At 38.1% G+C, this 14,883-nt stretch overlaps 1 protein-coding gene across 2 annotated transcripts; it reads right to left on the minus strand.

The window, feature by feature from the left end:
* Positions 1-6,528: 6,528 nt before the first annotated feature.
* Positions 6,529-12,760, minus strand: LOC107227429 (protein CASC3). Of its 2 annotated transcripts, XM_015668574.2 has the most exons (9): positions 12,598-12,760; positions 11,125-11,555; positions 10,719-10,866; positions 10,360-10,514; positions 9,841-10,253; positions 9,502-9,753; positions 9,252-9,284; positions 8,401-8,657; positions 6,529-8,259 (listed from the first exon to the last, which is right to left on the minus strand). In XM_015668574.2, the coding sequence occupies exons 1-9, from the start codon at positions 12,742-12,744 to the stop codon at positions 7,609-7,611; spliced, it is 2,487 nt and encodes an 828-aa protein (XP_015524060.2). In that variant the 5' UTR covers positions 12,745-12,760; the 3' UTR covers positions 6,529-7,608. The 2 variants fall into 2 exon arrangements, with proteins under 2 accessions (XP_015524060.2, XP_015524068.2); XM_015668582.2 differs by lacking the exon at positions 9,252-9,284.
* Between the last annotated feature and the right edge of the window lie 2,123 nt (positions 12,761-14,883).

Consider the following 14,883-nt stretch of genomic DNA (forward strand, 5'->3'; position numbering starts at 1 on the left):
TGAAGAAAAAGTAAGGCTAGCCCCTTTGCATTTTTGGCGAAAATTTTCGCGATTTTGAAAAGTGCTGGAACAAATTCTTTCACGCACTATTTCGACGTTATTTTGCGAGAGAAGTCGATTGGGCGCACTCCCAATACGCCGCGATCAACGCATCAAAAGTTACAGCCAAAAAACGAGAACCTGTGTTTTCGACGTTTTTCAGCAGGTGCTTTTTCGCTCGCCATTTCTCTCCTGTTGGTCCTACGCTCTTTTCGCTGCGTTTTCTGAGTTCCTGAGGGTCCAATTAGTCAGGAAAGGGTCATTTAAATCGAATCTGAGACCATAAATTTTCGGCCCCAAAAATGAAGAAAAAGTAAGGCTAACCCCTTTGCATTTTTGGCGAAAATTTTCGCGATTTTGAAAAGTGCTGGAACAAATTCTTTCACGCACTATTTCGACGTTATTTTGCGAGAGAAGTCGATTGGGCGCAGTCCCAATACGCCGCGATCAACGCATCAAAAGTTACAGCCAAAAAACGAGAACCTGTGTTTTCGACGTTTTTCAGCAGGTGCTTTTTCGCTCGCCATTTCTCTACTGTTGGTCCTACGCTCTTTTCGCTGCGTTTTCTGAGTTCCTGAGGGTCCAATTAGTCAGGAAAGAGTCATTTAAATCGAATCTGAGACCATAAATTTTCGGCCCTAAGAATGAAGAAAAAGTAAGGCTAACCCCTTTGCATTTTTGGCGAAAATTTTCGCGATTTTGAAAACTGCTGGAACAAATTCTTTCACGCACTATTTCGACGTTATTTTGCGAGAGAAGTCGATTGGGCGCACTCCCAATACGCCGCGATCAACGCATCAAAAGTTACAGCCAAAAAACGAGAACCTGTGTTTTCGACGTTTTTCAGCAGGTGCTTTTTCGCTCGCCATTTCTCTACTGTTGGTCCTACGCTCTTTTCGCTGCGTTTTCTGAGTTCCTGAGGGTCCAATTAGTCAGGAAAGAGTCATTTAAATCGAATCTGAGACCATAAATTTTCGGCCCTAAGAATGAAGAAAAAGTAAGGCTAACCCCTTTGCATTTTTGGCGAAAATTTTCGCGATTTTGAAAAGTGCTGGAACAAATTCTTTCACGCACTATTTCGACGTTATTTTGCGAGAGAAGTCGATTGGGCGCACTCCCAATACGCCGCGATCAACGCATCAAAAGTTACAGCCAAAAAACGAGAACCTGTGTTTTCGACGTTTTTCAGCAGGTGCTTTTTCGCTCGCCATTTCTCTCCTGTTGGTCCTACGCTCTTTTCGCTGCGTTTTCTGAGTTCCTGAGGGTCCAATTAGTCAGGAAAGGGTCATTTAAATCGAATCTGAGACCATCAATTTTCGGCCCCAAAAATGAAGAAAAAGTAAGGCTAACCCCTTTGCATTTTTGGCGAAAATTTTCGCGATTTTGAAAAGTGCTGGAACAAATTCTTTCACGCACTATTTCGACGTTATTTTGCGAGAGAAGTCGATTGGGCGCAGTCCCAATGCGCCGCGATCAACGCATCAAAAGTTACAGCCAAAAAACGAGAACCTGTGTTTTCGACGTTTTTCAGCAGGTGCTTTTTCGCTCGCCATTTCTCTCCTGTTGGTCCTACGCTCTTTTCGCTGCGTTTTCTGAGTTCCTGAGGGTCCAATTAGTCAGGAAAGGGTCATTTAAATCGAATCTGAGACCATAAATTTTCGGCCCCAAAAATGAAGAAAAAGTAAGGCTAACCCCTTTGCATTTTTGGCGAAAATTTTCGCGATTTTGAAAAGTGCTGGAACAAATTCTTTCACGCACTATTTCGACGTTATTTTGCGAGAGAAGTCGATTGGGCGCACTCCCAATACGCCGCGATCAACGCATCAAAAGTTACAGCCAAAAAACGAGAACCTGTGTTTTCGACGTTTTTCAGCAGGTGCTTTTTCGCTCGCCATTTCTCTCCTGTTGGTCCTACGCTCTTTTCGCTGCGTTTTCTGAGTTCCTGAGGGTCCAATTAGTCAGGAAAGGGTCATTTAAATCGAATCTGAGACCATCAATTTTCGGCCCCAAAAATGAAGAAAAAGTAAGGCTAACCCCTTTGCATTTTTGGCGAAAATTTTCGCGATTTTGAAAAGTGCTGGAACAAATTCTTTCACGCACTATTTCGACGTTATTTTGCGAGAGAAGTCGATTGGGCGCAGTCCCAATGCGCCGCGATCAACGCATCAAAAGTTACAGCCAAAAAACGAGAACCTGTGTTTTCGACGTTTTTCAGCAGGTGCTTTTTCGCTCGCCATTTCTCTCCTGTTGGTCCTACGCTCTTTTCGCTGCGTTTTCTGAGTTCCTGAGGGTCCAATTAGTCAGGAAAGGGTCATTTAAATCGAATCTGAGACCATAAATTTTCGGCCCCAAAAATGAAGAAAAAGTAAGGCTAACCCCTTTGCATTTTTGGCGAAAATTTTCGCGATTTTGAAAAGTGCTGGAACAAATTCTTTCACGCACTATTTCGACGTTATTTTGCGAGAGAAGTCGATTGGGCGCAGTCCCAATACGCCGCGATCAACGCATCAAAAGTTACAGCCAAAAAACGAGAACCTGTGTTTTCGACGTTTTTCAGCAGGTGCTTTTTCGCTCGCCATTTCTCTCCTGTTGGTCCTACGCTCTTTTCGCTGCGTTTTCTGAGTTCCTGAGGGTCCAATTAGTCAGGAAAGGGTCATTTAAATCGAATCTGAGACCATCAATTTTCGGCCCCAAAAATGAAGAAAAAGTAAGGCTAACCCCTTTGCATTTTTGGCGAAAATTTTCGCGATTTTGAAAAGTGCTGGAACAAATTCTTTCACGCACTATTTCGACGTTATTTTGCGAGAGAAGTCGATTGGGCGCAGTCCCAATACGCCGCGATCAACGCATCAAAAGTTACAGCCAAAAAACGAGAACCTGTGTTTTCGACGTTTTTCAGCAGGTGCTTTTTCGCTCGCCATTTCTCTCCTGTTGGTCCTACGCTCTTTTCGCTGCGTTTTCTGAGTTCCTGAGGGTCCAATTAGTCAGGAAAGGGTCATTTAAATCGAATCTGACACCATCAATTTTCGGCCCCAAAAATGAAGAAAAAGTAAGGCTAACCCCTTTGCATTTTTGGCGAAAATTTTCGCGATTTTGAAAAGTGCTGGAACAAATTCTTTCACGCACTATTCCGACGTAATTTCGCGAGAGAAGTCGATTGGGCGCAGTCCCAATACGCTGCGATCAACGCATCAAAAGACAAGTTTGAAAAACTTCAGATGATATATAATTACAATTGCCATTAAATATTATGAAAATGTTACACTCACCGTGCAAAAATAGTAACATAGCTTTTTGTTATAGGTTTACTTGAAAATAGTTGATTATAATTATTTATTTTGTACTGTTATCATATACAATTGGTTAAAAACCGAAAGCAATCAATAATTATATCGCTAAATATTTTAAGTAACACCTACAAAAGGTCAATAATGACATCAAATGATGGAGAAAAAATATCTTTCATGTTGTTTCAAAGTGGAAACCGGGTGCTTTAAATGCTGCTACATGAAAGATGGGGAAAAGTAAACATACTTTTTTTTTAAATCAATGAAATACGATAATTTTCAAGCTAAACGTTGATTGTCAGAGATTTTTTTTTACTGAGAGATAACTAACGAAGATTTCACAATTTCGAGTGTATTTTAACTCACATTCGGACGGTACAAGAAAAATTTACTTTTCATCAATTTCCGCAAAATGGTGAAGTTATTAACTGGCCATTGAAGCGCCTCACCGCTGGAATCTCGGACTGGCAGGAAAGATGGAGTGCGTAATTATTGTCAGAAATGTAAAAACTAAAATTACTTTGAATTGACATATACTTTTATGATCTATGAACTATAAAACAGAAAAAACGTCAATTCATTTTCGTTCAGAATTTTCCTAGTAAAAATCGTTACTTTTTACGTTTGAGCTCGACGATTAATATGATATCTCGGATTTTCGGGTTCTTTTGTTACATCGATAATAGAAAGGTGCTCGAATTAATAATAACTGGGTTTAAAACAATCACTCGCTAACGCTCGCTCGGGGTCGGATGCCTAGTGTCACTGTTTTTTGTGCTCGTGCGCTCGCTTACTCGTTGTCAGTGTTTTACCAGATGATATAGTTATAGGGAAGATTGGGGCACGATGCTCCCCAAAAAATTCTGATATCTGCTTCACAGTATGCAGAATGAATACTATCTTTGTGCACGTGACGCAAACCGCATCTTCCCGTAAGATTGTTTCTATATAATGCTACAAATCACGTTTACACATGCACGTAAGTATAACGTATTGTGATTTTATGACAATAAATTTCGTCAAAAAATACCACAGAACAATCGGCCAAGTGCTGACAGATTTGAAACACTACGCACAGCAATTTTAGCTCTAATTGAACGACGTTGTTGTCATGTATTCCTATGTATACAATGCCAACCACTCGCCAATTGCAATTTGTTGATCCTGGTCGTTCGGTTTTTTTTCGAATTCAAAATGTTATCTGAAGCATGCATATTGGTTTGATAGTACAAAACATGACGTTTTCAATAATTCAACTTGTAAACTTGAAAATCAGTCCGGAAGGTCAAAAGTCACCAGGTCAACAACCTGGACAGCCATAACTACAGAGCGGTTTGCCTGGATGTCAAAATTCACCAGGTGGAGGACCTGGACAGCCGGAACTACGGAGCCTTGTCCTGGAAGTCGAGTTCCACCAGGCAGCGGACCTGGAGCGCAGAAACTACGGAACGCTTCTACTGGAAGTCGAGTTTCACCAGGTAGTCGGCCTGGAGCGCAGAAACTACGGAGCGCTTGTCTCGTCTTGTCTCGTACAAAGAAATTTAACAAGCAAAATTATGTATCTTACGATACAAAAAATTCGAATTGTTAAATTAAAGAACAGAAGACATAAGTATTGCCATAGTATTTATTTTCAGCCTTAACACATTAATAATTAATTTAAATACATTTGTTATTTAAATCATTTTTAGCAGTACAAAATTAACATTTTTTCTGCTAATTACAAAATACGGTGTATATATATATATATATATACCTATATACATACATATATATATATATTTTTATAAGATACAAAATATAAATGTAAAACGTAAGAATTGTCGCCTATCATTTCGATAAAACGGCAAGCAAACTAAAAATAAAGATAACTGTCAAATTAATGCAATGATTCTTTTTGTTTTCATTTATCTACTTTTTCACCAGACGTTTACTTACCTCTTTAAACCTAGACATGATTACTTATACTTCTTATACGAGAAATAAATAAGTATTAGTTACCATTTGTGTAAAATTCAACTTGCATAACAAATGTGTTAGTAAGTATATTAAACGAAGAGATGCAGCGTAAGAACGAATAATTCAATCAAGCTGTTAGCTGATAATAAATGCTTATTAAACTCATAAAATCACTTCACTAACAGTATGTATCGTTAATTGCACCGCCTTATACCTCCCTACGAAAGAAATCAATCAAAATATAATACTGAATTTTTCAATAGAATACATACACTCCAACAAGAAATATTTTTCAATGAGCGGCATGAAACAAGATAATTAATATTTAAAAATATTCTATAACCAAACACTTTGACCCAAATCCGGCATTAAATTATGTACATTCACAAAGCTCATCATTTTTTTACAGATTGTAGAAATATATAGTCAGATATAATTGTTGTCAACGATTGATAATTGTAAGGATGTTTTATTACCGTGGAGCAATCATTTGCTTGTTTACCCAAAAGGGTTGTATTTTTTCATGACAGGCGAGTTACGTTATTATTTCCTTGATACATACAAATATCCTAGTGTCTCAAGGCATAAATTCACATTCAACCATCTAACTTCACAAACGTAGAATTCCGGTCTTACTTGCTGTGTTATCTAGAAAACTGATATTTTTTTACAGAACACATGCCAGTTATGATTCTGTCATTCGCATTTGAAGGTATGAAAATTATTGCGTTTGGGAAAAACACTTGTTGGCATGAAGAATGTATTATAGCTCTTTGCATAAATCTAACTTACTACAATTACTACTAATAACAAGATTTCACTGCGTCAATTTGATGATGTTATATTTTAGTTTCTTCCAAATTGGAAATTATTTTTTCATTCAATTTGCTCGTTTTTGGTTTTTTTCAACTCTGCCAATTGAGGAACAAGGTAAGATTATTGCGCTACTTTTTCACGTAGGTACTAAAAATTACTAAATATAAATCGATCGCAATTTATCCTGCAATTCAATTTCTGATAGCATTAGGAAATAAAAATAGGTAAATCTTATAACCATACGACTATCATAACTACATCGATCAATTCGCCAAGAGTTTACATGCATTCATTATTAAAACTGAAACACGAACCTCGTGTTAATAAAACATTTATATGTTTCTACATGATTATAGAAAAGTAATATTTTTACATTTATGCGGCATAATTCTTCTACAAAGACGTTTTAAACAAAAGTCAGTTTAAGTGAAATGAAACGTTTTTATTACACACCTTAAGTGTCCAAAACTGCTTGGACTATTTTACAATTTCGCAATCATCTCTTTTTTAGTCGCTTATACTAACTGCTTATACAGACTGAATAATTACAATACAAATGTTACATTTGTATGTGATATCTATTAATTTATGATTCTATTTATCATAATTTATCTATCTTCTTTTTTCTGATTTTACCTTTTCTGTTTAATTAATAATCGTATGTTATATCAATGGCTACTCAACGGTTAGATAAGCACGGCAAATGGCTAGAACGAGTCACAATCAAAGTTTATATCAAACAAGCCTGTTCGTTTTAAATGATATCTTTGACTTTTAAAAAAAGATATATCAGCTTATGAATTCAACAAAATTCAAGAAGTTAGTATATCTTATATTGTTGATTTTATAAACTTTAAACATTTGCATATGAATAAAAATCAATCTTAAATATGTTTTTATTTGACTGAATTGAGGAAATGGGAAAATCGATCTGAAGCAGGTGGAAGACCTAGAAAAATCTTGTGCCAAAACAAAGGAGAGAGTCGCTAACAAAATAAAAACGTGCTGATGTAACACTGGCCCGGCCAGAGAGATAAAGTTAAAGTTATAACTTTGTCGAAAAAGAATTTCATCCCATGAGACTTTTACAATGCAATTAATTATGCACAATGTGAATATAAAATTCAAATTGAAACTGGCAGATAATAACGCCAGATAATTAGTCAAAATGCAGATAATACGAAATTATCCTTTTATTTTGCAAGCGACGAACTAAACTGGTGAAATACGGATACCACCCCAAGTTAGTAATAAACATAACATAACATGTACAGTAGTCGATGGCTGATGCACGATAAATTAGCGATTGCCGCGACATTATTCGCTTTATCGCAATTTTGAAATTCTCCAAAATATTTTCACTTTTTCTGATGATCATCACTCGTTAGTTATATTTACGTGACATTCAATGATGATGACAGTTTCATCAACGTATTCACATCATATTAACTCACTGTTATAGTCAATTGAATATGATACGTGATTAAAAAAAGCTAAGTGTAAATAACTAGGCAGCAGCTTCCTCAACCGCGGGACTTTCCATTACCTTATTTTCTATTTTCGGCAATTCAGGCTCTGTAGTATTAATTATCACTTGTTCAGCGGTTTTGGTAGTTATGACATCATCACTTTCCAAAACATGTTGCTCTTGTTGTTGTAGCTGCTCCGTTTCTTGTTCATTGTCTTGCCGTTGCTCTGTCATTACGACCACATCTAAGCTGACCTTCAACTCTTTTGAAGTTTCCGAGATATTGGTGATTTCAGAATTGGATATTACATCCTTGTCTTCATTGTCGACGGAATTTTCTCTTACTTCAGTGGTCTCATTAACCGCAAACTGATCGATTAGTACCTGCTTCTCTATCTGAACTCCAGCAAATTGTGCCTGTACGAATTTCCCATCGCCTTCCACCATGTTATTCTTACTTTCCGTATTTGTTCTTTGCACGCCGCCAACTGGAACGGAAATGATTTGTTGTTGTATTGTTCTACCTCTACCTCGACTAGTCATATGTTGCTGATTGTCAGGTGGCGGAAGAATAGGAATTGCAGCCTTTGGTCGTCTCATAGGAACTGCATGCTGTTGTTGTTGAGCAGGGCTGTAATAGGTACAACCCTGTGGCTGAAAGAGTTCTTGGGGCGGCGGCGGCCCTTGTGGCTGAAAACAAAGATATTGGTTTTCGTTATTACTCTGTCGTAATTAGGGTACTAGAAGATAAGTTAATTTCTAAAATTTCGTTGCTCATTGCAGGACATTTCAGAAATTAGCTGCTAATAAAACTACCATTTATCAACCAACCTGAACAGGCGGACTGAAGCCTTGATAACCCTGGAAGTTAGGTTGAAAGGCAGGCCCGTTCGGTCCCTGTACGTAATTAATCATGCTTGGCGGTGCACCCTGAGGTGGTAAGAACTGAGGTGAAGGTACCAAAAATGGAGGTGGAGCAAAACTTGCTGGTTGACCACCTGGAGGCAAGGGAAGGACCGGTTGTCCAGCTAGAGGAGCTGCCGGCGGTGCTACTGGTGGAGCCTGATCAAAGTGACCCGCAGGGTATCCTAAAATCATAGAAAAAACTTTTGTAAGTAACTGTTCATATTTATTTAGTGATTGAAAAGTAGGCAGCTGATGTTTCATCATCTGATCCAAAGTTTCCTCAGATTGGATAACTCATGAAACTCGCCAACACATGCTTTTTCACACATTTCATACACAAAATATTTTACACGAATAAAGCAGAAGCCTTATGGATAAAACATTTTTTAATTACAAAAAAGAAAGCATATATCCCAAAGTGCATAGGAAATCTCAAGACTTGCACTGTGAATTTATGAATAGCGATCACAATCCTTATTTTCAAGTAACAATGCAAAGATGAGGTATACTTCCCATGCTTGTGTGGATAAAAGCCACAAAGCACAAGTCATTGAGAAGATTATAACTGAAAGTAGTACGCTGAAACTTGATCTGTCATTCACTTTGTAAAATAACATTGAAGTCAGCAAAGCTAGTACAATGATGTTGCAAACTAATTAAAAGTGCATTCTCAACATGTAATTGTCAGATGATCTGCAAATCAATGAACAGCATCAAACTAGAGAAATAGTCAAATCGCGCACACGATACTACTGAATCTTTTTTGTCAAATTTACCTTGGGAATCTAGAACGCCTCTTGAATTTCCAGCTAAGAACATGTGAATACAAATGTTAATACTAAAAGTAAAAGTTAATAAATTTCGGTAAAATATACAATTAGCCTACAGCATACACGTCACGTTGACATATTCGAAAAAAAGTGCAGCATGGTCGTGTCAAATAATCGTTGCATCGATCAGGAAATATTTAGATGAGGTTATGTTATAAGATCACAATAAAGCGAATGATTTCGACTGATTAAATACCTTGTGGGTAATAGCCATGTTGACCATGCTGAGGCTGGTAGCCTTGCTGTCCAGGACCCTCTGGAACTGGTGGGCGCTGGCGTAAGCTTGAATACCGTTTAGGTCTGTTACCAGCTGCGTCATGCTGCTGTTGGCGAGCTGATTGCTGCTGTGCTGGCTGCTGCTGTTGCTGTGGTTGCTGGTGCTGTTGTTGCATACGTGGAGGAATCGTACCAGGTCGAACTTGGCCTGGAGATTGGACATACAAATTTTCTGTAAAGATAAAAAATAAGCTGTTAGAAAAGCTTTGCAAGTCAAGATGCTCGTTGATCATATTGTCAGACAAGCATAAAATCTTACTGTTCTGTCTGCTATTCTGTTGAAAAGATCCTCCGTCATTGACATTCATCTGTTTCATATCGGTAATTATATGATGATCGTCGATGTGATTATTGTCTGAATTATTTCGCCTATTATCAAGTGGAACTGAGCCAGATCCACGACCTTTAGCTTTATAATCCAATCTGTTGGATCCTGCATTGTTAGTGTTACCACTCGCTTTGAATCCTCGACCTCTGGCTCTACTGGCTGCCAAACTCACACTCTCCTGGACCTGCCTTTTGTTCGAATCACGAGGCGAGGATTTGTGATTCAGTAATTTGTCTGCATCACCACCACCACCGCTTCCATTAGAACTTTGACTATGCGAATTCTGTTTCACTTCCTTCTTCCAAGCTGGATTTGTTGGCTCATTAAGGGTTCGCATTTCGTTTCTATAATAAAACATTGATGTTGAATTGATGAGTATGTTGGGTAAACACTTTGTAAAATAGTTTGCTAGTGGCATTGTATTTTTACTTTTTTTTTTCTCATACTTACATCCCAGAATCATTTGTAGGACTAGTCTTCGAGTTTAGAGACTCATGCTGTGCTTGGAGAGGTGGGAAGTTTCCTGCTTTGGGTTGAGATTTGTTTTTGTTGCTATACCACGCCGAAGTGATAACTGGTTCTTCTGGTGTGGTTGACCTGTCGTCCTGTGAAAAAAACACACCTTCGTTAGAGACTACATACACTTGCTTTGTTGAACTGTAAAAAGATACATCTCAAATTGTTCTAATTCAACGTGGAACTAATCGAGTATTTAAACATCGACTGATACTAACAATAAGTAGCCAGCTGGTACAGTCACCTATTGCGTAATTAATTCAAAACAATATGATCAAAATAGAAATTCTCACCTTATTATTGCCACCACTTAATGCAGGAAACTCTTCTCCACTTCGGTTTGTTTTTCTAACACCACCTCGGCCAACTGAAGGAGGACCACCTGGCTTACCATATGCATCTTCATCCTCCCAGTTTCGCGTGTATTTGTTTGGACCGCGACTATTATTGGAATAAGGATAAGTTAGCAGAGTACCAGAAACTTTTACACAAACTTGATACTGATGAATTAAGAGTAAGCATGGTGAAAAAATTTTGTTCTTGTAGACAGTGATCAGACTTTCGTTTGCTATGCAATCAATATTTTTTATTGTAGTTTTTTTAATTCTTTAAATGTTTTAGCTGCCAATGCTGATAATATCTTGCTGAATAACAAGTTTCTAAGACTTTATAGTGAAATGGTAATTGATGTCTATTTACCCATATCTTCTCCTCCGTCGAGCTCTAGGCGGGCCTTCTTCGTTTCGAATATCGTAGCCATAGACAGCTACTAGTTCATCATGGCTCTTGGGTGCTTGTTCATCGTCATTATACCTATCATGATCCCATCGATCCTCCTTGTCTTTCCAGACTTTCTTTTCTTTCACCTCTCTTTCGTTGGGATTTTCTACTTTTTCTTCGGCTACCTCCTCCGTTGTTCTGTCATCGTGTTCGTAAAACGTACCTCGCTTAGGGATATACTGAGGATTACGTCTGTCTTCATCGTCATCCAGTTTTCGCTGCGGCTTGTCCTCCTCCTGTCCATCTCCACTCTCCCGTAAACCGCCATCCTGCGAGTCTGCCTCAGACCTGCTTTCGCCTGTCTCATATTCTGAGTCACGATGCTCCTCACCCTCTGTAACTTCGTTACTCTATTGGATGAAAAAAAATTTTTAGTCGAAAAAAGAATTTTTTTGTCCCGTAGAAGCTCAAAATTAATTGAAAACCAAAATAGGCCCTACAAATGAATGACCTAATCTAACATATAGAGCAATTACTGTAACATCAAGCCATAAGTGAGGTACAGTTATGTATCTGGGTGAAAGGCAGCCTACCATCCAGCTCCAGTTTTCATTTACAGAAAAATAAGAAGGCCAATGTAACTATGCAATAAGAAATAAGCTACCAATCTGTTTCTAGTACAAACTCACGCTTTACGACGTGTGACCATAGTGACGATTATCAACACGTCGTCAGCGTCTTACAAGCATTAATTGGGGATATGAAAATTGTTTAACTCAATAACTTGAAACAATGATTGAAATTAATTTAAAAATATTCATTCAAATATATAACTCGCATTTAGCAACAGATGGCAATCATTTTTATACATTTTTCCCAGTTGATATGACGATTGCCAGTGGATGTATTGTCCTAGCAGATAAAAACGGAGAAAACTAAACACAAACAGTGGAAAAAGTTGCAATCACATAAAGATATCAATTTCCGCGTTGTCGAATGAACGTGTTTATTTTTCGGCATACAGTAATATATGGTAAGGACGAAAGTTTACATTTTTTACAATTGATTCGACGGCAGAAAATCTGAGATACTAATCTGTAAGTACACGATGCGTAAGTGTACAGTGTCTATATCTATTGGCACGGATATCAAGATGATTCTAAACAGCAGAGAATTCAGGCTAAATATAAGTGACATACGAAGGGCATAACCTGCGAAAACGTTGCGGCAAATTTTTTTGCCGTATAATTGGATGGCACATTACTGAATAGAACTTTATCAGAACCTGGGGTGATACACGCAAATTATAACGAGAAATCTTTGAACTTTCGACCTCATTTCTCCGGTGCGATCAACCTTCATCGACAAACGGTCAAGTCAGACCGTAAATACAACGCCCGTTTACGTTTAGAAATATAGATGTTGAAACAATAGTTGTCAAATAAAACTAACCTGGGTTTCCTTAGTTACATGTAACTCCTCGTACGAATCCGAAAGATCTTCAGATCCTCCAGAAGTATTAGACTTTCTACGACGCCGTGTATCCGACATAATTAGTTCACTGAAGCTACACACGTTCGAGTTTTGCTCGTACTCCATGTTAGACTGTACAGAGACTGACCGATTCGCATTCGTCGCGTTCGTTTTGTTCGTTGTCCCCCTAGCGTCGTCGCGACACACTAAAATCTACTGCCAACATGCAGTCAGTATGATGCAGAGTGGGGGGAGACTGAGTGACCATAGAACCCGCGACGTTCGAAATTATGATATGCGAGACCCCGTTATTTCATCAATGTTCTTATGGACCCCAGATTGAACACATTGGTAAAGAAAAATAGAACACAACATATGTCATTTTGGAAATCAAATGCCTGTTCAGAATCTGAATCAGAGTGATATTTTTTTTTCAATACGAATATCTCGTCACCACTCGTGACGTTTACTGATGGTATACATACATGCAAAGGCTGCTAAAACATGCTCTAAGGCACTGATGCTAGCCTTAAGCTGGATTTTTACGGGCGTCAAATTGACGCGATGACAAATTAACGCGGCAGTGTCACGCCGTCGCGTCGGCAGCAAAAAGACGCCCATGAAAATGACTACCAACGCACCGGCAAAATGCCGCAAGTATGAACTACGTAATTGAGTGGGTGTTTGTCAGTTGCGTTTTTATCTAATAATTGAGAAATCGAGGATTGTTAATTGGAAGTGCACTGAGAAAAATTTCATTTGTTAGAGTAACTAGAAAAATTCAGTAAAATAGGTATCGTTAAATGAACTGTTTGAATATTGTTGGAATTACGAAAAACGACGTACACGTAACCATTTTGCGCTATTGTCGATCCTTTTTTGGTAATTGCAACGCAAAATCAGTTTCTGAGGTTTACTCTACTTTTTTGGTTAAATTAAATTTTCGCAACGGTTGCAAGAAAATATAGTAAAAGTGTTCGTAATGAGAAAGAATAGTAACGGATACCAGACTTTCTGGTAACAGCTACAAATTTAATTTTCATTTTGTACCTAGAACTATATTTTTCGATTGTGGTAAAGAATAAAAATAGTTACGGACTGAGCGGTAACCGGAACTAAAAATTTCTCTCAGCGTGTGAACAAACGGAAAAAATGGAGAAGCAAGAAGGAAATGAAATAAAACGGTAGCAGTTTTTCGAAGTAAGAGAATAGTATCGTTCATTTTCATTATTCCAGAATCGTGAACTCGTGCATATTTAAGATGCCTCTTCATACATTTATTACCGCATAGCCCATACTGAAAATGCTGCGGTGTGTCCAGGGCCTTTCTTTTGGACGATTAACAATAACAAAAATAAAATCAATGATTGATTAATTTGAATGAATTACATGTATTACGATTACAAAATAATGAGAATGAATGAAATTATTTTCTCATATCTCGGACAGCAATTCATAGATATTATAGACAAGCTCTATGGAATGGAGTCCGAATATGCTGCCGGCAACGAATCAAGAGTTACAGTCGAAAAACGAAAGATTTCCTTCGTGATTCCTCTGCTGTTGATCCTACGCTGTTTTTGATGTTTTTACCGCATTCCTAAGGGTCCAATCAGTGGAAAAAAAAGACCTGCAAAACGATTCTGAGACGAAAAGTTTCCGAGCTCTAAAAATCGCAAAACAGCAAGGCAGCAGCAACCCCTTTGGATTTTTTCGATGAATCGATAGCGCGCAGTTTGAATACGCTATGACTAACGGTGTTCGGCCCTGCATGCCCGAATGTTTTGTTTTCATATAGTTTTATTGTATAGTTACAGGTAATTTTCAAAGAAAACGCTGGGTCGACAAACGGGAATTCACACATACCTGAAAGGGATGAAAGACTTAGGCCAGGTCGGTTCGATTCTGCTTTATTGGACAGACAATCGCACCACATTCTGCAAGATAATGACCGCCATGCTTTGTTCTGCCGCTGATAGACAGTAACCATGCTTTCTACTAATAATACAGCCGTCGAAGGGTACCACGGAACGCTGGCTTTGTATGCATTTACAACATGCAGGTACTCGCCAAATGTGAGTGCAGACATTGCTGGACAGCGCGTTCAAAGGAGACCGTGAGTCACTTTTATTGCTTTATGGTTTATTGTTAAAACCGGAAATACTTTATTGCCATGATCCTTATGCCATAACATAAAGGTTAACGATACCGTTAGGTTTAAGTTATATATTTCTTGTGGTTAATTGCTTTTTCAATAAATTGCTC

Source organism: Neodiprion lecontei, chromosome 3 (assembly GCF_021901455.1).
Source record: "Neodiprion lecontei isolate iyNeoLeco1 chromosome 3, iyNeoLeco1.1, whole genome shotgun sequence".
In the NCBI taxonomy this organism is placed as follows: Eukaryota; Metazoa; Arthropoda; class Insecta; order Hymenoptera; family Diprionidae; genus Neodiprion; species Neodiprion lecontei.